Here is a 22,771-nt window from a genome sequence, read left to right as displayed (position 1 = left end):
TCTGGTGTGCTGCAGGCCATGGGGTCGCAAAGAGTTAGACACGACTTGGAGATTGAACAACCACAACCTAAAAGACCCAGAATTGCCAAAGCAATCCTGAGGAAAAAGAACAAAGCAGGAGGCATAACCCTCCCAGACTTCAGACAACACTATTAGATTGGTGCAAAAGTAACTGCGGTTTTGCATTGTTGAACTTTTCCATGTGATATTGGAATACATTCTTAAATGTGGTTATGTTATACATCATTTTAATGCCTATTTTTCACTTTATATTTTTTTGCTAGTGACTTATTACTTGCTATTTATTTTATATGTATTTTAGACTATGGAAGTGATGTTAGACAAAAAGATAATACAAATGATTGTCTTACTTGAGTTCAAATGGATCATAAAGCAGCAGAAACAACTCGTAACATCAACAATGCATTTGGCCCAGGAACTGCTAACCAACGTGCAGTGCAGTGGTGGTTCAAGAAGTTCTGCAAAAGAGACGAGAGCTTTGAAGATGAGGAGTGCAGTGGCCAGCCATCAGAAGTTGACCATGACCAATTGAGAGCCATCATCGAAGCTGAGCCTCTTACAACTACATGACAAGCTGCTGAAGGACTCAACACCAGCCATTCTACAGTGGTTGGCATTTGAAGCAAATTGTAATGGTGAAAAAGATTGGTAAGTGGGTGCCTCCTTAGCTGACTGGAAATTTTAAAAGTGTCATTTTGAAGTGCTTCTCTTATTTTGGAGTGGGAAATGGCAACCCACTCCAGTATCCTTGCCTGGAGAATTCCATGGACAGAGGAGCCTGGCGGGCTACCGTCCACGGGGTCGCAAAGAGCTGAAAAGGACTAAGCGACTAACACACACACACATTCTTATTCTATGCAACAACAACAAACCATTTCTCAATTGGATTGTGATGTGTGATGAAAAACAGATTTTATACGACAACCAGAGATGACCAGCTCAGTGTTTGGAATGAGAAGAAGCCCCAACGTACTTCCCAAAGCCAAAATTGCACCAAAAAAAGTTCATGGTCACTGTTTGGTGGTTGCTGCCTGATTCACTACAGTTTTCTGAATCCTGGCAAAACCATTATATCTGAGAAGTGTGCTCAGCAAATTGATGAGGCGCACCAAAAATTGCAATGCCTGCAGCAAGCATTGATCAACAGAAAGGATCCAATTCTTCTCCACAGCAATGCCCAACTGCACGTCACACAACCAATGCTTCAAAAGTTGAACGAATTGGGCCACAAAATTTTGCCTCATCCACCATATTCACCTGACCTCTTGCCAACCATTACTTCTTCAAGCATCATGACAACTTTTTGCAGGGAAAACCCTTCCACAACCAGCAGGAGGCAGAAAATGCTTTCAAAGAGATTGTTGAATCCTGAAGCATGGATTTTTATGCTATAGGAATAAACAAACTTATTTCTTGTTGGCAAAAATGTGTTGATTGTAATGGTTCCTATTTTGATTAATAAAGATGTGCTTGAGCCTAGTTATAATGATTTAAAATTCATGGTCTGCAACCACAATTATGTTTGCATCAACCTAATACAAAGCTATGGTAACCAAAACAGCGTGGTAATAGCACAAAAACAGACCTACAAATCTATGGAACAGAACAGAGTGCCCAGAAATAAATAGAGAGCCCACATGCCTACCGTCAATTTATCTTCAGCAAAGGAGGCAAGAACATACAATGGAGAAAAGACAGTCTCTTTAGCAAGTGGTGTTGGGAAAGTTGGACAGCCTCATGAAAATCAATGAAGTCTCATCATACATAGGAATAGACTCAAAACGGCTTAAAGACTTAAACATAAGACACGACACCATAAAACTCCTAGAAGAAAACACAGGCAAAAAGTTATCTGACATAAATTGTACCAATATTTTCTTAGGTCTGTCTCCCAAGGCAATAGAAATAAAAACAAAAATAAGCAAGTGGAATCTAATCAAACCTACAAGCTTTTGCACAGCAAAGGAAAACATAAACAATATGAAAAAAACCCTACTGAATGGAAGAAATTATTTGCAAATGATGTGACTGACAAGGGCTTAATATCCAAAATATACAAATAGTTCATACAACTCAATAACAACAAACAACCCAATCGGAAAATGAGCAGAAGACCCAAATAGACATTTCTCCAAAGAAGAAACACAGATGGCCAAAAAGCATATGAAAAGATGCTCAACATCACTAATAATTAGAGAAATGCAGTGAGACATGGCCTCACATCAGTGAGAAGGGCCATCATTAAAAAGTCTACAAATAAATCCTTAACAAAACAAAGTATACAAATAACAAAAGCTGGAGCAGATGTTAAGAAAAGGGAACCCTCTTACATTGTTGGTAGGAATGTTAATTGGTGCAGACAATGTGGAGGTTCCTCAAAAAACTAGAGTTGCCATATGACCCAAGAATCCCATTCCTGGGCATATACCCAGAAAAAACTATCTTTGAAAAGACATATCTACTCCTATGTTTATAGCAGCACTATTTACAATAGCCAAGACATGAAAACAACCTAAATGTCCATTGACAGATGAATGGATAAAGAAGATGTGGTATATATAAACAACGGAATATGACTTTGCATCAAAAGAATGCAATAATTCTATTTGCAGCAACATGAACGGACCTAGAGATCATCATACTAAGTGAAGGAAGTTAAAAACAGAAAGACAAAAACCAAATGATATCACTTATACGTAGAATCTAAAATATGATACAAGTCAACGTATCTACAAAGAGAGAACAGATTTGTGGTTGCCAAGGCCGGGGGCAGCGGGACAGGGAGGAGAGGGGAGGCATGAGAGTTTGAGAGTAGCAGAGGCTAATTATTATATACTGAAGGGGTTTGCATGGCACACCACTTCAGTATTCTTGCCTTGAGAACCCCATGAACAGTAGAAAAGCCAAAAACATAGGACACTGAAAGATGAACTCCCCAGGTCGGTAGGTGCCCAATATGCTACTGGAGATCAGTGGAGAAATAACTCCAGAAAGAATGATGGGATGTAGTCAAAGTAAAAACAATACCCAGCTGTGGATATGACTGGTGATAGAAGCAAAGTCCGATGCTGTAAAGAGCAATATTGCATAGGAACCTGGAATGTTAGGTCCATGAATCAAGGCAAATTGGAAGTGGTCAAACAGGAGATGGCAAGAGTGAATGTCGACATTCTAGGAATCGAACTAAGATGGACTGGAATGAGTGAATTTAACTCAGATGACCATTATATCTACTACTGGGGGCAGGAATCCCTTGGAAGAAATAGAGTAGCCATCATGGTCAACAAAAGAGTCCGAAAGGCAGTACTTGGATTCAATCTCAAAAACGACAGAATGATCTCTGTTCGTGTCCAAGGCAAACCATTCAATATCACGGTAATCCAAGTCTATGCCCCGACCAGTAACGCTGAAGAAGCTGAACTTGAACAGTTCTGTGAAGACCTACAAGACTTTTTAGAAGTAACACCCAAAAAAGATGTCCTTTTCATTATAGGGGACTGGAATGCAAAAGTAGGTAGTCAGGAAACACCTAGAGTAACAGGCAAATTTGGCCTTGGAGTACAGAATGAAGCAGGGCAAAGGCTAATAGAGTTCTGCCAAGAGAATGCACTGGTCATAGCAAACACCCTCTTCCAACAACACAAGAGAAGACTCTACACATGGACATCACCAGATGGTCAACACCGAAATCAGACTGATTATATTCTTTGCAGCCAAAGATGGAGAAGCTCTATACAGTCAGCAAAAACAAGACCGGGAGCTGACTGTGGCTCAGATCATGAACTCCTTATTGCAAAATTCAGACTTAAATTGAAGAAAGTGGGGAAAACCACCAGATCATTCAGGTATGACCTAAATCAAATCCCTTATGATTATACAGTGGAAGTGAGAAATAGATTTAAGGGGCTAGATCTGACAGACAGAGTGCCTGATGAATTATGGACAGAGGTTTGTGACATTGTACAGGAGACAAGGATCAAGACCATCCTCATGGAAAAGAAATGCAAAAAAGCAAAACGGCTGTCTGAGGAGGCCTTACAAATAGCTGGGAAAAGAAGAGAAGCAAAAAGCAAAGGAGAAAAGGAAAGATATAGCCATTTGAATGCAGAGTTCCAAAGAATAGCAAGGAGAGATAAGAAAGCCTTCCTCAGCGATCAATGCAAAGAAATAGAGGAAAGCAATAGAATGGGAAAGACTAGAGATCTCTTCAAGAAAGTTAGAGATACCAAGGGAACAATTCATGCAAAGATGGGCTCAATAAAGGACTGAAATGGTATGGACCTAACAGAAGCAAAAGATATTAAGAAGAGGTGGCAAGAATACACAGAAGAACTGTACAAAAAGATCTTCACAACCCAGATAATCATGATGCTGTGATCACTCACACTCACCTAGAGCCAGACATCCTGGAATGTGAAGTCAAGTGGGCCTTAGAAAGCATCACTACGAACAAAGCTAGTGGAGGTGATGGAATTCCAGTTGAGCTATTTCAAATCCTCAAAGGCGATGCTGTGAAAGTGCTGCACTCGATATGCCAGCAAATCTGGAAAACTCAGCAGTGGCCACAGGACTAGAAAAGGTCAGTTTTCAGTCCAATTCCAAAGAAAGGCAATGCCAAAGAATGCTCAAACTACCGCACAATTGCACTCATCTCACATGCTAGTAAAGTAATGCTCAAAATTCTCCAAGCCAGGCTTCAGCAATACGTGAATCATGAACTTCCAGATGTTCAAGCTGGTTTTAGAAAGGCAGCGGAACCAGAGATCAAATTGCCAATATCCACTGGATCATCAAAAAAGCAAGAGAGTTCCAGAAAAACATCTATTTCTGTTTTATTGACTATGCCAAAGCCTTTGACTGTGTGGATCACAATAAACTGTGGAAAATTCTGAAAGAGATGGGAATACCAGACCACCTGACCTGTCTCTTGAGAAATCTGTATGCAGGTCAGGAAGCAACAGTTAGAACTGGACATGGAACAACAGACTGGCTCCAAATAGGAAAAGGAGTACGTCAAGGTTGTATATTGTCACCCTGCTTATTTAACTTATATGCAGAGTACATCATGAGAAACGCTGGGCTGGAAGAAGCACAAGCTGGAATCAAGATTGCCGGGAGAAATATCAATAACCTTAGATATACAGATGACACCACCCTTATGGCAGAAAGCGAAGAAGAACTAAAGAGCCTCTTGATGAAAGTGAAAGAGGAGAGTGAAAAAGTTGGCTTAAAGCTCAACATTCAGAAAACCAAGATCATGGCATCTGGTCCCATCACTTCATGGGAAATAGATGGGGAAAGAGTGGAAACAGTGTCAGACTTCATTTTTTTGGGCTCCAAAATCACGGCTGATGGTGATTGCAGCCATGAAATTAAAAGACGCTTACTTCTTGGAAGGAAGGTTATGACCAACCTAGATAGCATATTTAAAAGCAGAGACATTACGTTGCCACCAAAGGTATGTCTAGTCAAGGCTATGGTTTTTCCAGTGGTCATGTATGGATGTGAGAGTTGGATGGTGAAAGAAAGCTGAGCGCCGTAGAATTGATGCTTTTGAACTGTGGTGTTGGAGAAGACTCTTGAGAGTCCCTTGGACTGCAAAGAGATCCAACCAGTCCATCCTAAAGGCGATCAGTCCTGGGTGTTCATTGGAAGGACTGACGTTGAAGCTGAAACTCCAATACTTTGGCCACTTCATGCGAAGAGTTGACTCATTGGAAAAGACCCTGATGCTGGGAAGGATTTGGGGCGGGAGGAGAAGGGGACGACAGAGGATGAGATGGCTAGATGGCATCACCGACTCAATGGACATGGGTTTGGGTAAGCTCCGGGAGTTGGTGATGGACAGGGAGGCCTGGCGTGCTGCAATTCATGGCGTTGCAAAGAGTCTGACACGACTGAGCAACTGAACTGAACTGAACTGTTATATATCGGTTGGATAAACATGGTCCTCCTGTATGGCACAGGGAACCATATTCAATATCTTGGGACAAACCATAATAGAAAAGAATATACATACGTGTGTGTGTGCATATACTTACATACCTGAGTCATTTTTGCTATACAGAAGAATTGACACAACATTGTAAACCAACCATACATCAATAACAATTTTTAAACAAATTAAAGATGAGAACAAAAAATCAACAACATTGAAAACAGGAAGACAGAGAAAATGAAACCAAAAATGTTGGTTCTTTGGAAAGATCAAATAAAATTGGTAAACCTCTACCCAGCTAGGCTAACCAAAAGGAAAATAAAAAAGAGAGAAGGCATTGATGACTAATATCACAAGTAAAGGAGAGCCCACTAGCACTGAGTCTATGAACATTAAAAGGTTAATAAAGGATTGTGAACAACTCTATCTCTATGCCCATAAATTTAATAATTTACATGAAACAGACCAATTCCTTGAAAGGTACGATCAACCAAAACTCACACAAGGAAAAACAGATAATCTGAATGGACCTACATCTATTAAAGAAACTGAATCAACTGGTAATAACTTTCTAAAATAGAAAGCACCAGACTCAGGTGGTTTCACTAATGAATTCGACCAAACATTGAAGGAAGGAATGACATCAATTCTCCACAATGTCTTTCAGAAACCAGAAGCATAAGAAACACATCCCAACTCATTCTATGAGGAGAGCATTACTCTAGCATAAAATCAAACAAAGGCATTACGAGAAAGCAAAACTGTAGACCAGTCTCTTTCATGAACACAGATGTAAAATCTCCAACAAAATATTAGCAAATCAAATCCAATTATGCACAAACAAAATTATATACACCATGGCCAAGTGGTATTTATTCCAAGTATAAAAGACTGGTTCACTACTTAAAAATCAATTAATATAATTCATTACCATCAACAGGCTCAAGAAGAAAAATTGTGTCATCATCTCAATAGATTTAGGAAAGGCATTTGGCAAAACCCAACACCTACTCATTATAAAAACCAGCAATAGAGAAGAACTTTCTCATCTCAATAAGGAACAATTATGAAAAACCTACAGCTTACATCATACTTAAGGCTAATAATCTAGATGCTTTCCCCCTAAGATTGGAAACAAGGTAAAGATGTCTTTTCTCACCACTCCTGTTCACTATTATATTGGAAGTCCTAGCTAAAACAATATGAAAAGAAAAGGAAATAATGGAAAGGAAGACATCAAACTGTTTTTGTTTGCATTTAACACAGGGTTGTCTATGCAGAAAACCTCAAAGGATTGACCAAACAAAAAACCCTGGAATTTGTGAGAGATCATATAGCAAGGTTTCAGGATATAAGGCTAAAAAATAAAAAGTTCATTGTTTTCCTATATATCAACCTTATCATCCCTAAATGAAATGCTTAGGTATAAATCTAAACTATATGTGCAAGATTTATATGAGGAAAACTACATATTCTAAAAAAAAGAAAAGAAAAGTAAAAAATGTAGAGCTATTTTATATTTATCCATAAGAAGACTCAACTGTTAAAGATATCAGTTCTTCTCGAGCTGATCTATGGATTCAAAGCAGTCCCAACCCAAATGCCAGAAAGTTATTCTGTGGATCCTGATAAACTGATTCTACAGTTTGTATATAAAAGGAAAGAATCTACAATAGCCAACACAACACTGAAAAGGAACCAAGTTGTAAGACTGACACTACCTGACTTTAATGCAATACTACAGTAATCAAGATGGTGTAGTGCTGGCAAAAGAACAGACAAATAGATCAACGGAGCAGAATGTCCAATTCTTTGGTACCCCATGGACTGTAGCCCGCCATGGGATTTCCCAGGGATGAGTACTGGTTGGGTTGCCATTTCCTTCTCCAGGGGAATCTTCCCAATCCAGGGATCGAACCCACATCTCCTGCATTGCAGGTGGGTTCTTTACAAATGAGTCACCTGGGAAGCTGATGAAACAAAATATAGACCCCCAAAATAGACCCTCATAAATGTAGTCAACCAATCTTTGACAAAGCAGCAAAGGCAATTCAATGGATAAAAGATGGTTTTTTCAACAAATGGTGCTGGAACATCTGGACATCCACATGCAAAGAAGTGAATTTAGACACAAACTTTACACCTTTCACAAAAATTAACGCAAAGTAGACCATAGACATAAATGTTAAAAGCAAAAGTATAGAACTTCCAGAAAATAACATAGATGACCTATGGGTTTGGCAATGAGTTTTTAGATACAACATGAAGAGCATGCATGGTTCATGAAAGACAAAATTGATAAGTTGAACTTTATCTCCAAAACATATAAAGGACCTGTATCTAATATACACAAAGAATTCTAAAAACTCAACAATAAGAAAACAATGTAAAAAATAGGCTAAAGAACTCAACAGACTTCAAAAGACTTCTCATCAATGATAATACAGATGGCGAATACGCACACAAAAAGCAACCTCATACATCATCAGAGAGCTATGAATTAAAGCAATGAGATACCACTACACACCTTTTAAAATAGCTAAAACCCCAAACACTGATGGACCCAAATGCTGAGAAGGATGTAGGGCAACAGGAAGTCATTTCTGGTGGGGCTGCAAAATGGTGCAGTCACTTTGGAAGACAGCCTGGCAGTCTCCTACAAAGCTAAGCATATGTTTATCATATGATCCAGCCAGCAACTGCGCTCATAGGTGTTTACCCAAATGAGTTGAAAACTATGTCCACACAAAAACCTGCACATTTATAGCAGCTTTATTTATAACTGCCAAAACAGGAAGCAACCAAGATGTCCTTCAGCAGGTGAAAGAATAAGTAAACTGTGGTACATCCAGACAATGGAATATTATTTAGCACTAAAAAGAAATGAGCTTTGAAGCCATGAGAAGACTTGGAGAAAACTGAAATGCATATTACTAAGTGAAAGAAGCCAGTCTGAAAAGGCTAAGTACTGTATGATTCCAACTACATGACATTATGCAAAAGGTTGAAACTATGCAGAGAGTAAAACAAAGAGTGACTGCAAGGGGGAAGGGGAAGCTCACGGAAATTTTAAGACAGTAGAACTATTCTATATGACGTTATAATGGTGGATGCATGACATTATGCATTTGTCAAAATCCATAGAAATGTACATGAAAGTAAACCATTTATATATATATACACACACACACATATAAAGAATGGATAAACGACAAGGTCCTACTGTATAGTATATTCAATATTCTATGATAAAGCATAATGGAAAAGAATATGTATAACTGGGTCACTTTGCTGTATAGAAGTAATTAACAAAATTAGTTCAACTATCCATCAATAAAAATAAACTAAAAAAAGAATAAATCCTAATGTAAACTGTGGACTTTAGTTAATAATATATCAATATTGGCTGATCAACTGTAACAAACGTACCACTCTAAGGTATTAATAGGGGCAAGATGTTATTAGGGGCAACCTCAGGGGAGAGGACTGAAAGGGGTGTATGGGAGCTCTGTACTATTTGATCAAGTAAAGTGAATGAAAAATGATTAAAAAACCACACGATAAACCCCAAACCAATCAGAAAATGGGCAACAGAGATATTTCACTGAAGAGGACATAGAGATGACAAATGTGCACATGAAAAAATGTTCAACATCATCAGCCACTAGGGAAATGCAAATTAAAACAACAATGGGCTGCGACTGCACACATATCAGAATGGCTAAGCTGAAAGGTAGCGACAAAACCAAATCCTGGATACAGAGAAACTGGATCATCACACATTTCGGTTAATGTGTAAAAGGCACACTGGACTCTAGAAAACATTTTGATAGTTTCTCCAAAAGTAAACATGAAAATACCATACGATCCTGTGACTGCACTCCTGGGCATTTACCCCAGAGAAAATGAAGACATATTCACACGAAAACCTGTACATGAATGTTTACAGAAGCTTTCTCTCTCATAGTTTGAAGCTAGAAACAATCCAGATGTCCTTTGAACAAATGGTTAAACGAACCATGCTGCACCCATGCCACGAAGGCTGGGTGCAGAAGAATTGATGCTTTTGAACTGTGGTGTTGGAGAAGACTCTTGAGAGTCCCTTGGACTGCAAGGAGGTCAAACCAGTCAATCCTAAAGGAAATCAGTCCTGAATATTCATTGGAAGGACTGATGTTGAGGCTGAAACTCCAATACGTTGGCCACCTGATGCAAAGAGGTGACTCATTTGAAAAGACCCTGAGGCTGGGAAAGACTGAAGGCGGGAGGAGAAGAGGACGACAGAGGATGAGATGGTTGGATGACTCAATGGGCATGAGCTTGAGTAAGCTACGGGAGTTGGTGATGGACAGGGAGGCCTGGCGTGCTGTAGTCCATGGGGTCGCAAAGAGTTGGACACTACTGAGCTGAATCAAAAGGAACAAACTACTGATAAATACAACAACCAAAATTAATCTCTAGAGAATTATGATTGAAAAAAGCCAGTCCCAACGGTTATACACTGTATGTTTCCATTCTTTTTTTTTTCTGGCTGAGCAGCATGCTGGATGCGGGATCTTAATTCCCTGACCAGGGATCAAAGCTGTGCTGCCCTGAAGTGGAAGCATGGAGTCTTAACCACTGGACCGCCAGGGAATTCCCTATATTCCATTCCTGAAATGAGAAAGTTACAGGACTGGAGAACAGATAAGTCATCTGGATTTAGGAAGATGGGAGAGGGAGGGTAGTGGGTGTTCTTACGGTGATGGAAATGCTTTTCATTTTGTCTGTATCAACGGCAGTATTTTGGGCATAATATTTAATACAGTTTTGCAAGATGGTAGGGGGAAACTGGGTAAAGAATACATGGGATCTCTGTTTTATTTCTTACAACAGTATCTGAATCTACATGTATCTAAAAATAAAAGAAAGTATAATGCTAAAAAGTTAATCAAGGGACTTTCTGGTGGTTGAGTGATTAAGAATCTGCCTTCCAGTGCAGGGGACACGGGTTCGATCCTGGTGGGGGAACTGGGTTCCCACATGCTGCAGGGCAACTAAGCCTGCGCCCTGCAACTAAGACCCCCCCCCAAATAAATAAATATTAAAAAACGTCAATCGGGCTATATAAATGTGGAATCGGGGTCAATAGATCTCGCATGTTAAACAAGACTGCATGTAAGTCAGTCAGCATATGTACTTGTGAGATTAAATGGCTTTTAATGTCTAGGCTCAACCATCAACTGCAGAGACTAGTGGATGGAGGTTTTTAAACTCCATTTCTCTCTTCCACCTCTCTTTCCAAATTGACTAAATCAAAACAAATCCTCCTGGGTGTTGGTAAGCTTAAGGAAGAGTGGAAGGGAGCCTAGAGATGGGAGGGAGGAAGATGGAGAGCAGGGAGACTGCGGTTTGGGTGATTGGGAAAGCAGGCCAGTATGGATGGGCTCCTGGTAGCAGCAACAGCCAGAAGAGAAATCCGGTTCAGGGGTAGGAAGGTTGCCTGGAAAGAACTGCATTTGTGCCAAGCATCAGCTTTTACCTTCCACAGAGCCTCCCTTTTTAATGCTCCACTGAGACACAGAATGGAGAGGGCAATGGCACCCCACTCCAGTACTCTTGCCTGGAAAATCCCATGGACGGAAGAGCCTGGTGGGCTACAGTCCATGGGGTCGCTAAGAGTCGGACATGACTGAGCAATTTCACTTTCACTTTTCCCTTTCATGCACTCGAGAAGGAAATGGCAACCCACTCCAGTATGCTTGCCTGGAGAATCCCAGGGATGGCGGAGCCTGGTGGGCTGCCGTCTATGGGGTCGCACAGAGTCGGACATGACTGAAGCAACTTAGCCGAGACACAGAAAAGTGCACAGATCTCAGTGTATGGCTCAGTGAATTTTCACGAGCTGCACACACCCTGTATGCAACACCCAGATCAAGAGTTACCACAACCCTGCAGCCACCTCCATGCCCCCTTTCAGTTATTCTTTCCCCGTTTATATACATGGGAGTCATAGGTTATGTACTCTCTACTCATTGATTTTGATCAACATTGAGTTTGCAGCATACATTTGTAGATTTTCATTCTTATGCTGTTATACAGTATTCCAATTGTATCCATTCTAATGTGCAGGTCATGTGGAAAGCTTCCAGATGGGGTTGTAGGAATAAAGCTGCTTTCTCATAGTGTCTTGGGAACATGCTATACATCTCTGTTGGGCTTGTGCCCATGAGTGAGAAGACAGTCACAGGATATACACATTCAACCCTTGTAAACAGTTTTCTAATATGGTTGTACCACTTTATACCTCTATCAGAACTTAACTAGATTCTTCTTGATACTTAGTAGTTTCGGTCTTTTAAATGTTAGTCCTTCTTGTGGGTATGTGTTGGAATTGTGGGTTTTTTGCTTGTAATGTAGAGTAGTGAAGTTAAGAAGGGCCCTTTTGAAAGGAGAGACCAGGTGTACCAGGTGTACCAGGACCAGGGAGTCAGGCCTGCAGTGAAGATGACAAGCTGGAATGTTTCCCTTATACTTGGCATTGTATTAGCAGTTCAGCTCAAAACCATCTTAACCAAAGATTCCACCAGAAACAGCAGAGGAAACGCCATGACAACGTGGGCCAGAATTAAATACTAAGGTGAAAGTACACACAGTTACACATACAAGTCCTTTATCTAAACACAAACAATGCCCAGACTTGGAATTTTGTTCCCTTCACAATACTATGTAATGGGACAGGACACAAGTAACTTTCAGTTATCTGTCCTAGTGAGTCATTCCAGCCATTTATCTGTGAGGACCCCTTGGACTCCCAGAGTTGATGCGAAGATTATTTTAAACTTAAGACATCTGAAATTCAACAGATGCAAAAGAAGTATTTTCAAAGCTTCCCTTATCTGATTAAAGGCAGAAGCTTCTGTGAGGCTGTAATTAATCAATGCTCTCTCCTGGGGAGTTGCGCTCACCAAAGAACACAGAAAACGCTTGCACCTGCATAAACAAACATTATCACAAACTTTTTTAGCTTCCATTTATTCCCCTAAAAACCCATCTTCCCTAAATCTATAAAAATACTGAATCCCTATGTTGCACACTGAAACTAATAACGTAAATCAACTTTTTAATTTGCAAATTAAGAAACAATTGCATTGGAAAGCTGATTTAAAAAAGAAACCATTTGATCTTCCCATAGAATTCCTTTTCTCCCCCTTCCTTCCCCCTATTAAATTAGATTATAAACATCTACCTCTAATTTGGAGGGACCACTTCTTTGCTGGATTTATGTGCATATGAACAAGCTTTTCCTTTTCTCGTGTTAATCTGTCTTTTGTCAGTTAACTCACAGGCTTCTAATCACTGAGCCTAAATTAGAGCCAACAGTTCTCCTTCCCAACAGTCCTTTGAAGAACAGGACTCCTCAATTCGGACTCCCCTCATCTCATGAGTAATCATGAACCTATTTAGTACACCTGCTCTGGTTAAAAATATATTGTCTTCCAATTTAAGTGTCCAAGTGACCCCACGTGCCATGGGTCTGGTGAACAACCACCCAAGTAAAATTTTCAAGCTGTGTCCATCAGCGCTTGCGTGTAAGGTTTTTTCTTTCTGTAAAGCAGGTACTTGAGACATAATCCCAGCCTTCTCAGCAGGCAGGATCTGTCCTGCGCATCCCCTCGGCGAGGGCTTAGTTAGCGTCCAGCCAGGGGGCTGCTTCAGAACCGCCGCTTCCAACCACACGCCCCAGAAACGCCAGGCCTCCCCGCTTCTCCTGGAAATAACCAGCTGATCGTCATCTCAGGACCACTCATTTACCTACGCCGCCTCCGAGCCAGGGTCCCAGAATCCTTATGCCAGGAGATGGAGCCCAAAGCAGACTAACATTCTGAAAATAGGATTCCATTTGTTGTTTAGGGCATAATATATTTTTGGAAAACGAAGCGTAAAAGGGACCTGAAACAGTAATCCTCTCCTCTTTTGGAGGGGGCTGCACAAGGTACAGACACAAAGCTCCAAACGGTCGATGGAGTCCGCAGACGCGGCTGCGCTGAACCCCGGGCCTCTGGCACGAGCTTCAGGCCTCGGGACGCCGCCCGCCGCTCGGGAGGCGGGTGCTGAAGCCACAGCGCCCGAAGCCCGGGGGGCGGCGGGTGGGAGCGAGCATGAGTCGCGGGTTAGCTTACCTGCGGGACGCCGCCACGCGCGGGGCCCACCGGGGAAGGGCAGCCTGGGGCCGGTTCTCGGGACCAGCAGCGGGAAGGGGCGAGAGGCGGGCTGGTGGAGGGGGGGGCCGACAGGGAGCCTGGCAGCCCTGCGCCGCCGGGCCAGCTCCCCTGCGAAGCCGAGCGGCTGGAGGGCGGAGCCGGGACACCCCGAGAGGCGGAGCGCTGCTTGGCGCCGGCCCCGCCCCCTCGAGCGCCCGAGGCTCTTGGGACTGAAAACACCTGCGCCAGACCCCACCCCTCACCATTGAACGGCTCGGGGTTGGGATGCTGGCACCTGAGAGTTATAAAAGCGCCCGGGGGATTCTTTCGTGCGGCCACTTCAGGGTCCGTTTTCTAAAAGGGCCGAAGTTAGTGCCTACAAGAGAGCTTCTGGCATGTCCAAAGTCACTACAGGATGGTAAAAAGACACATTTTCCGAGAGGATCCCTGAGAGCCTAGCGTAAAAATTAAAACAGAAGGGGGCGTACTTACGTTTTCATTGACGTTCTTGGTTTTGATTTTGAAAATTGGTTTCCTGTGGCAAGCGCTGGCATGAAAGCCCACTTGCACCTTAAAATCTTGCATACACACTCACTTGTGTCAACAAACACCTTCCTGTTTCAAATATACTAGTGTTATTTTTTTAAGAACGAGTGTTGTTCACGTCATTAAAAAAGTAAATGTTGCTGTATTGAACCTGCTGTAAAGGAGTTTGTACCGCCCCTCCACCCCGCCATAAAAGCTCATCAAGCAAACTGGAGTGTGCAGATGTTCCCAGACGCAATCCATATACTCCAAGCTACTCCTTAGCAAGTGCAAAGGATGACAAGTGTCAGTACTTCATACAACTAGATTTAATAAGTTGTTATTACAGAAAAAAAAGAAGTCCAAACTACAAAGTTTAAGCATTTGTAAGCAATAGCTGCATTGAGCTCCATGGTTAGTCACAGTACTGCAGTTCCACACAAGCAATTATCAGTCCAAGCCCCAAAGGCGGAAGCTGAGTAAGGGTTACTAGCAAAAACAATCTAAGAGAACAGGTAATAAAAGATACAATACATTTAAAATTAGTTGTTAGTTGAAAAACAAATACAGAGATCTTAGCTGTGAACACTCTAAAATTTATGTCCATTATTTTGACAGCAAAAATACAAATACCTAATACTTTATACCCCAACAGAACTATATCCAGAAAAGAAAAGAGCAGAAGTTGTCCTGTATTAGCACCCAGGTTTTCTACTTGTTGTGATTAACTTCATTGTCATACAAATTGAAACACCCCCAAATTACATATCCATTTCTTGACCCTTTTGGGGTATAAAGTCAACAGCATTAATTATAAAATACTCTGTGGTAAAATGGAACACTATTGCAGCTGAGATAGAGAAGTTTGGTTATTATAAAAAAAAAAAACAGAAAATGTTAGATGACATACCATACAAACTGGTGAAAAAGCAACAATTCATACAAATAAGCCAGTTTTAACAAAAAGATAACTTTTTTTCACTAATCTGTGACTAATCTTTCACTCAAACCTTGCAAGTAGAGATGTCACAATACTCAAATATTTAGATAGGAGCTTTACCCAGTTAAATGCCATTTTGTTGCTAATATAATAGATAAAAATGAAAACTAGCAGTTATTTGCTAATTGCATAAATGCAGTACATTCTGCATTAGCCCATGCCTCACTAACAAGCTATAAAACACAAGATATAGGCAGAAATCTAAGCATAATCTTTATAGCACTAAGCAAAATTTTTCCAATTTCTTTTCTTCTGTTCCTAATCACTTATTTGTAGTTAATGTAAAATTCCAACCAGTAGTATCCAATTTGAGTTAAAATTTTACATCACAACTTGATCTAATCTATATATTATTTACAAAACTGAATACATAGAGCATACCCAAGAGCCAACTCTGGACATGCGTTTCTCTGAGTCATTGATAGCCGTGCTTCCTTGACAAGGGCCCTGGAGGAAGCCATCAAGGACTAGGAGAAGCACACCCTCTGTCTAGAGCAAGTCATAGGATGTTCTGTTTACGCAACACCAGTTTTGCAGTTGTATGATTTTTGTTTAATTTTAGGTGCCATGACAATGACACACTGCCTTAATAGTACAGCTTCAAGGTGAGTTTGGGTGTTGGAAAAGAAGCAGGAGGGCAGACAGATCATGCTCAGAGTGGCCAGATGTGTTGCCACAATAAGGGACAAACAAGGGCCACCATTAACAGGGAGCAGGCGGGGTTGGTGTGGGGGGTGGGGAGTGGAGGAAGACGGAGTCTGAGGCTGTCCGTGTACAGTGGTGACCTCCGAGTGTGCCGCCTCACCAGGTCACCCATGTGTTCGGGGAGGTCACTTGGGCAAGACACTGCGATCCAAGTCTAGCCACCCGGAGGGCTGGTCCTCTCAGAGACTTCCTTTCACTCTCAGACGTCACCACTGTAAATACAAGGCAAAGATTTGGCCTGGTGAAAGATACTGTCTCATTTGTGGACAGCAGTCAGTGGCAGATTCTCACACACACACACACACACACACGACAGAATGAAGAGTTAGAGGGGGGAAAGCAATGAACCACTCTGTTGACCTGGCCAGGTTCTCAACCTGGTGGTATCTCAGTTACGGGTGACTTCATCATCAGGGCCACAGATTTGGCTGCACCTGGTGTTGTATAAATCCACTGTGACATCCCCAGAGAACTGTACTGTGACATCCCTAGTCTTACACTAAACCACTGTAATAAAGGAAAAGGCTTGTCCAAATCTCACACGTTCTGCTCATTCTGTCACTTTATTACCCAATTATCCATTACATTTTCCAATCACTTTACATAACCAACCATTTTCATCGTTGTCACACTATTGTAAACCACATCAGCAAGTTAATACATAAAGCTTTGCATTTCAAAAAACTAGACACTTTAGTAACAATATTACAAAGGTTTTAGCTTCAAAAATAACTGAAAATGAAAAAAATAAACTTTTAAAGAATTAGCATCATAAAATTAATTTATTCCAAGTAAAAATACAAAATAATATTATGACATTGACCAGATATGAAAGTCCCTCCCAGAAACAACTCTATTAATGATTGAGAAAGCACTCCTTAAAGAAAATACGAAATAAAATGAAAAATATGTAAATATGTTTAATTTTTTTCTTAGCAAAAAATCTTTCTAAAAATAACAATGAAAATTTGTCTCAGTACAAAGGCTACATTACTATTGAAAAAATACCAGCATGAAGAAAAGGTACATATTTGACAGTAGAAAAATGATTTCAGTGAATCACAATGTCTAAAGTTTGCAATGAAAATAAATCTGCAATAAAGATTTATGCCTTTTTTCTTTTCTTTTTTTTTTCTATTTTTTATACAAACAGTACAAACAGTATTGCACATAACAACAAATAGTCGAGGTTAGGTTATAGCCTTCAAAAAATCGACTAGTTCAAGTGTCACATCAAGGAAAGGCCACAGCAGGACCTGTGATACCCGGGGGCTTCCCATTAAGTTGCAGGTCAGAACACCTCTGTGTTTTTAAAAAATAATTTTTTTCGAAGGACCCTCTCTTTTAATATAACATTAACAACTTGGGGGCACATTTATTTACAAAACAAAAGGGAACATGTTATAATTTAATAAACTAAAAAAAGTTCTCTTTAAAAAAATACAAACAGAAGAACTCTTTCACAATCCTGGTCAGTCGTGCACAATCAACGCTTGATTATTATAAATATACAAATTAAGGGAAAGTAGTTTCCACCACCTATTCACAACTTTCAGCACCAAATGGAGTTTATTTTTTGTAACCTATTCTTCATGACAATGTTTTTTCGCCTTCACGTCAGCTTTATGCTGTACAATCTTCCAGCATTTTTTTTTAAATCTCAGTGTTACTTTAGTACATGAAAGAGGGGTGCTTCTTCAAAAAGTTTTGCTTCTTTCACATAATTAGGTAGATTTCTGTAGGTTAGATATGATCTTTAATATTATAGTTATAAAGCTCTAACTTCTTCATTTTCAAAAACACAAATAAGCATGAAAAAAATAAAGTTACCCATCTGTTAAATCATTTTTCTTGCAGAATTAAATTAATATATATTTTTCTGAATAAACTTACTTAGAAAATATCATTTTCTTTCCTATATTTCAAAATTGAGGTATTGCAAAAGATCATGTCAGTCAGAAAGCATGCCTTTTTCCTTAAAAACAAACAAACAAAAAAATCTTCAGCCAACTTTTGAAAACTGTCTAGAATACAAAAAGTAGTAGTGCATAACAAAATTTCTTGTACAGATGAAAAAAACCACAAACATAGAAAAAAAACAAACAGAAAACCACAGCTGGGCTGGAAAAAAGCAATTATTACCAAAAAGCCCAGAGGTAACCTCAAAGGGGGAGAATTCTAATAAGCATTTTTAATCCAGTAAAAAACTATTTTGTTTTTTTTCTTTTTGAAAACAAACTATAGTTTGAGACCTGGTAACTGCAACTAAACACTGAAGAAACAAAACAAAACAAAGCGCTATTAACTTAAGACAGTACAAGGACATCACAGCACATAAAACACAGCGACTTAAATCTATTCTGCAGTGTCATATCCAGTCAGATTGTCCCCAGAATTCCAAAACATAGGAAGAAGATTTAAAAAAAGACTTACATAGTCTCATAATCATTATGTGTTTATATATTACTATCTGCAGCCCAAGAGTGAATGCTAAAAAAATGTCCATGGTAGTACTAGCAGGTCTGAATTCTATTCAAGCTTTACAGGATAAATCCAGGGAATTAAGTAGTTAATTTCTCACCCAGACAACCAACCCTGCTCGGCCATCTTATTTTGTCCAGACATTTCTTTAGCATCACAATCACACAACTTTCTTAAAATGTGCCTAGTTTGTCAATTGACAACTTATCTCTATATACTGTATATATTCCTAGTGTTTGTAAGCTAAGATGAGCTCTTTGGTTTTCTGGACAAGGTCTGAAGCTATGTAAAATGGTGCAAGCACTAGGAGATTGTAACTAAGAGCTCATGTGTTAGTTAATAATATACCAGTTATGAACTGTCAAGTTCGTTAATGTCTGACACAGAGGCTTTAAACAGTTAAAGTTTGATCACAGTTAGACATAATCACTTTACTATATAAAATAAATTGCACAATATATAACAGAGCACCGCAAAGTACTTCATCTACCATCCACAAATTTGCTTTAAGAATATCCTACACCTAGGTTTTATATTGGTTGTAATATAGGTCATTCTGTTATGGGCTCTTCCTAATTTCAGAAGCATTCCATTTATTGAGGCATGCCTTCCTCCAGTCAATTACCATTTCTTTGAATGAAAAAAAATGTTTTTAAAAACCAGTATTTTATAGCTTATATAGATTCTTAATTTGTGCATTGTGGGAAGGTTTTATACTAGACATCGGATATAAAATTTATTGCATGCAGCAACCTGATTAAGTAAACATGCAGTCAGAAATAGTGACCTTCCTCTGAAGCTTTCTCAAGTCTCTTCTGATCTCCTTTCGGCAGCGGATTCTATCCCTAAATCACAAAAGAGTGTCGTTGGGTTTTTTGTAATTGATACCTTAGCCTGAATAGAGTATTATGGTATTAATAATACCATTTTAATAGCAGCAAAAGCTATTGCAGCATAAATTTACATAACACTAAGAGATCTAACCAAAATCTTCAGCAAAACAAAAATCAAACATGAAGGAAAAATAAAGATTCAGCTTATGAGGTATCCTTACATGTCAAAATAGAGAGCAACTAAAGGCTTATTTTCATTAAGGGTTATCCTTACTCTAAATGACCCCAACTAATGATTGCTGAATTGTTGTGAAGTTTTTGCTACATCTGCCACCTACTCACGAGTTATTACCTTTGGTAAGTCTTCTCCTAGGGGCGATTCTCTAAGTTTCTGAAAATAAGTGCATGCTCCAGTTCAAAAATGATCAGAACAACAACAACAACAACAACACAACAACAACAAACAAACAAAAAATCAGACATCAACCTGATGGCCGCTGATGAGAATGGCAGTCTACGAGTGACAAATCAGGTGTAAGGAATCAAGGTACCAAGCAGACAAAGGTGAGAATCAAAGTGCAAATCAGTACCGTTATACACTCTGCAATTCTGCATTATACTGGACACTGAGTTCAGTAATATGACTGTAAATAATAATAATAATAAAAAGACCCATTTCTTCTTTAAAAATCGAGAACAAATGCACAGATTTCCAGAACACTGTAAGCCCTGAGGCAGTGCCCTCTCTTTTCCCTCCTTGTTATCTACTCCAGTACTTGTGGCTGGGTCTGCCCTGGGCTCAGCTCCAGCGGAACGGGACGTGGCGAGGGCGGTCGCCTCCCTCCTTCACCAGCGGTTTGTGGAATTCCCGCCCGGCGCGGGAATGTATGCTCGCCCAGCAGTATTCGCAGTAATACTGCAGACAGGTGACGTTGGCACAGAAGAACGGGGCAAACTTCCCACCACAGCGTGTGCCCTGGCACTCATCACACATCTGATCATCCAGCACATATGGCTTCACTTCCACCTGGACCCAAGGAGGAAAGACAGGAAAAAAGATTTTAGCAAAGCTTCCTCACATTTCTTCCTCTCGAGAGCTTATAACGTCGCTTAATATGTCTCAGTCAGGCTCGGTGTCGAACTCAGCTGGTTACCAGCAGTGGCTGAGTGTATGGGCTTTGGGATCTGCTCCTTGATGTGCTAGTTGTGTGATGACAGGTAAATTCTTAACCTCTTTCTGTGCTCCTCTTGGCTCCGTCTGTGGGTCTGTAAAGTAGGTGTAATAGTGGTACACAGACACACACATATCTGTGTATCTGTATGGGCATTACAGGGTCTGCATCAGAGTGCTGGTGAGGATTAAGAGAGGAAGCATATGGAAAAGCACGTGAGCTGAATCCTGAAGGCCGGCAGCACCCAGCGATGCGTGACAGGCAACAGTGTCTCAGGGAGAGGAACCAGCGAGGACAAAGCCCCAAAGCAGGCAAACGGCAGGACCTGGGTGGAGAGGAAGTCCCCCTCAAGGCTGGCAAGGCCGGCTAAAGGGTGACCAACAGGGCTCTGGGCTTTGACGTTTTAAACACAAGCTTCCAAAACACTAACCTCTCTCAGTATTGTTTACAATGGACAGGGAGGGAAAGGAGGACAAGGGGGATATTAAGAAACTACTATAATGATTGAGGCTGTTTTAGTTTTAGATTTTATTGCCTTAATCTCCCTCCAAGACTGGAAGCTTCAATAGAGGACTTTTCACCACAGTCCTGCAGGGGGCATTTTATTCTAAATGAAGCAATGCTATATTATATAAAAACCAGAAGAGAGGAAGAACAAAAGTTACCCCAGTTTTCCCCCATGTTCTCTTCCTAGAACCTCAGACAGGGAATGTCATTCATGCTTTCATGATGAATGTTAGAAATAAGCAGGAAGGAGGCAAGTCTCTGTGTGATCAGGCTCTTTCTCACGCCGACTTCAGAGCAAGAACAAGGGCAAGAACAAGCAAGCTCTGTGGCCACTGGGGCTGTGGAGACAGGGACCCATGATTTTTCTGACATGAGCAAACTGCCTGACGGGTCGAGCTGCCTCTGGACACAGCCAGGAGGTTCCAGCAGGGTCTGGGGCAGGGTACCCAGGGGCTGTGGGGGACAAGGTGGGATGAGCGGGGACGTGAGGGCTGCTGGGACTGGGCTCTTGTGTTCCTGGTCCTTCTATTCTGAAGGCCCCTCCACCGGCCTCCTCTGGAGTTCTGTCTCTAACCACGAGCTCAAGTCACCGGTCCTCAGCCAGCCAGAGATTTTTGCTCGAAGGCCAACGGAGATGGCCTGTCTCAGCCCTTGGTTACCCAGGGGGATTCACTCTGATTCCAGTTCCCTTCCCTTCCCCTCCTCAACCTGATAGCTTAGTGAGTGGGCTTAAAAAAAAAAATCTCACATTCATCTCTCCATCATAATTAAAACTGTTGTGGCTCTGAGGTCATCTGTCTGGTTCAGATCTAGGCCACATTACTAGCTGTGCAGGCTACTCAGGCACTCTGAGCCTCTGTTTCCTCATCTGTACCCTGGAGGAAAAGAAGAGCTCCTATGAGGAGCAAGGGAGCTGAACCACATCAAGCACACAGAACAGCGCCTGGCACGTCATAAGCCCTAGTTAAGCATCATCGTCACTCCTCCTGCTTCGCTCTAGTCCCACCCACAACAAGCACCTGACGAGTCCAATACCAATGACCTCGGCACTGGCCACCAAGCTCCAGGCCTTCCCTGGTTCAGTTCTCCTGTGTACACGTGAGCATTTCAATCATCTGCCTTCTTGGTGTCCCTCATCTAGTCAAAAGCCCTTCAGCTTCTCCTCTGCCTTCAAGAATAGCCCAGCTGCCTCCGTATAACAGGTACTCCCTGTCCCGTGACTCCAGTGTAAGCCACAGCCTTCGTGATCTGCCCCAGTCTCCCTCCCAACTAGTTCCCAACTCCAACGCAACCTGCTCTCTATTTTATCCACACTTTCTTTCCTGCTTAAGTGCTCAACCCATCCAACAATTCCACATATACAATAAAGTCCAATCTTTCTTTTTCTTTCTTAACATAGAATTAAC

The 22,771-nt window shown here is 40.9% G+C and overlaps 1 protein-coding gene and 1 long non-coding RNA gene across 47 annotated transcripts in view; both read right to left on the bottom strand.

Moving 5' to 3' along the window:
• Positions 1–348: 348 nt before the first annotated feature.
• On the bottom strand, positions 349–13,994 carry LOC145531728 (uncharacterized). Its single transcript, XR_014072697.1, has 2 exons — positions 13,188–13,994; positions 349–479 (listed from the first exon to the last, which is right to left on the bottom strand). It is a non-coding gene; the product is annotated as an uncharacterized LOC145531728 (long non-coding RNA).
• A 2,202-nt stretch (positions 13,995–16,196) lies between these two features.
• The window catches only part of CPEB3 (cytoplasmic polyadenylation element binding protein 3), a 202,380-nt gene continuing 195,805 nt past the window's right edge, over positions 16,197–22,771 (bottom strand). For 34 of the 46 annotated variants that reach the window (XM_081554699.1, XM_081554558.1, XM_081554639.1 and 31 more), the window contains one exon: positions 20,352–20,713. In XM_081554699.1, the coding sequence (XP_081410825.1) occupies positions 20,486–20,713 (228 nt within the window). In that variant the 3' untranslated portion in view covers positions 20,352–20,485. Of the gene's footprint in view, positions 16,585–20,351; positions 20,714–22,771 lie in introns of those variants that run through there. The other 12 variants (XM_081554832.1, XM_081554799.1, XM_081554863.1 and 9 more) reach the window with 1 other exon arrangement.

The sequence above is a fragment of the Giraffa tippelskirchi genome, chromosome 2 (genome assembly GCF_054371585.1).
Source record: "Giraffa tippelskirchi isolate mGirTip1 chromosome 2, T2T-mGirTip1v1.2.pri, whole genome shotgun sequence".
Classification (NCBI taxonomy): domain Eukaryota; kingdom Metazoa; phylum Chordata; class Mammalia; order Artiodactyla; family Giraffidae; genus Giraffa; species Giraffa tippelskirchi.
Note: the sequence above shows the minus strand (reverse complement) of the source record. Positions and strands in the feature narration are given on the sequence as shown.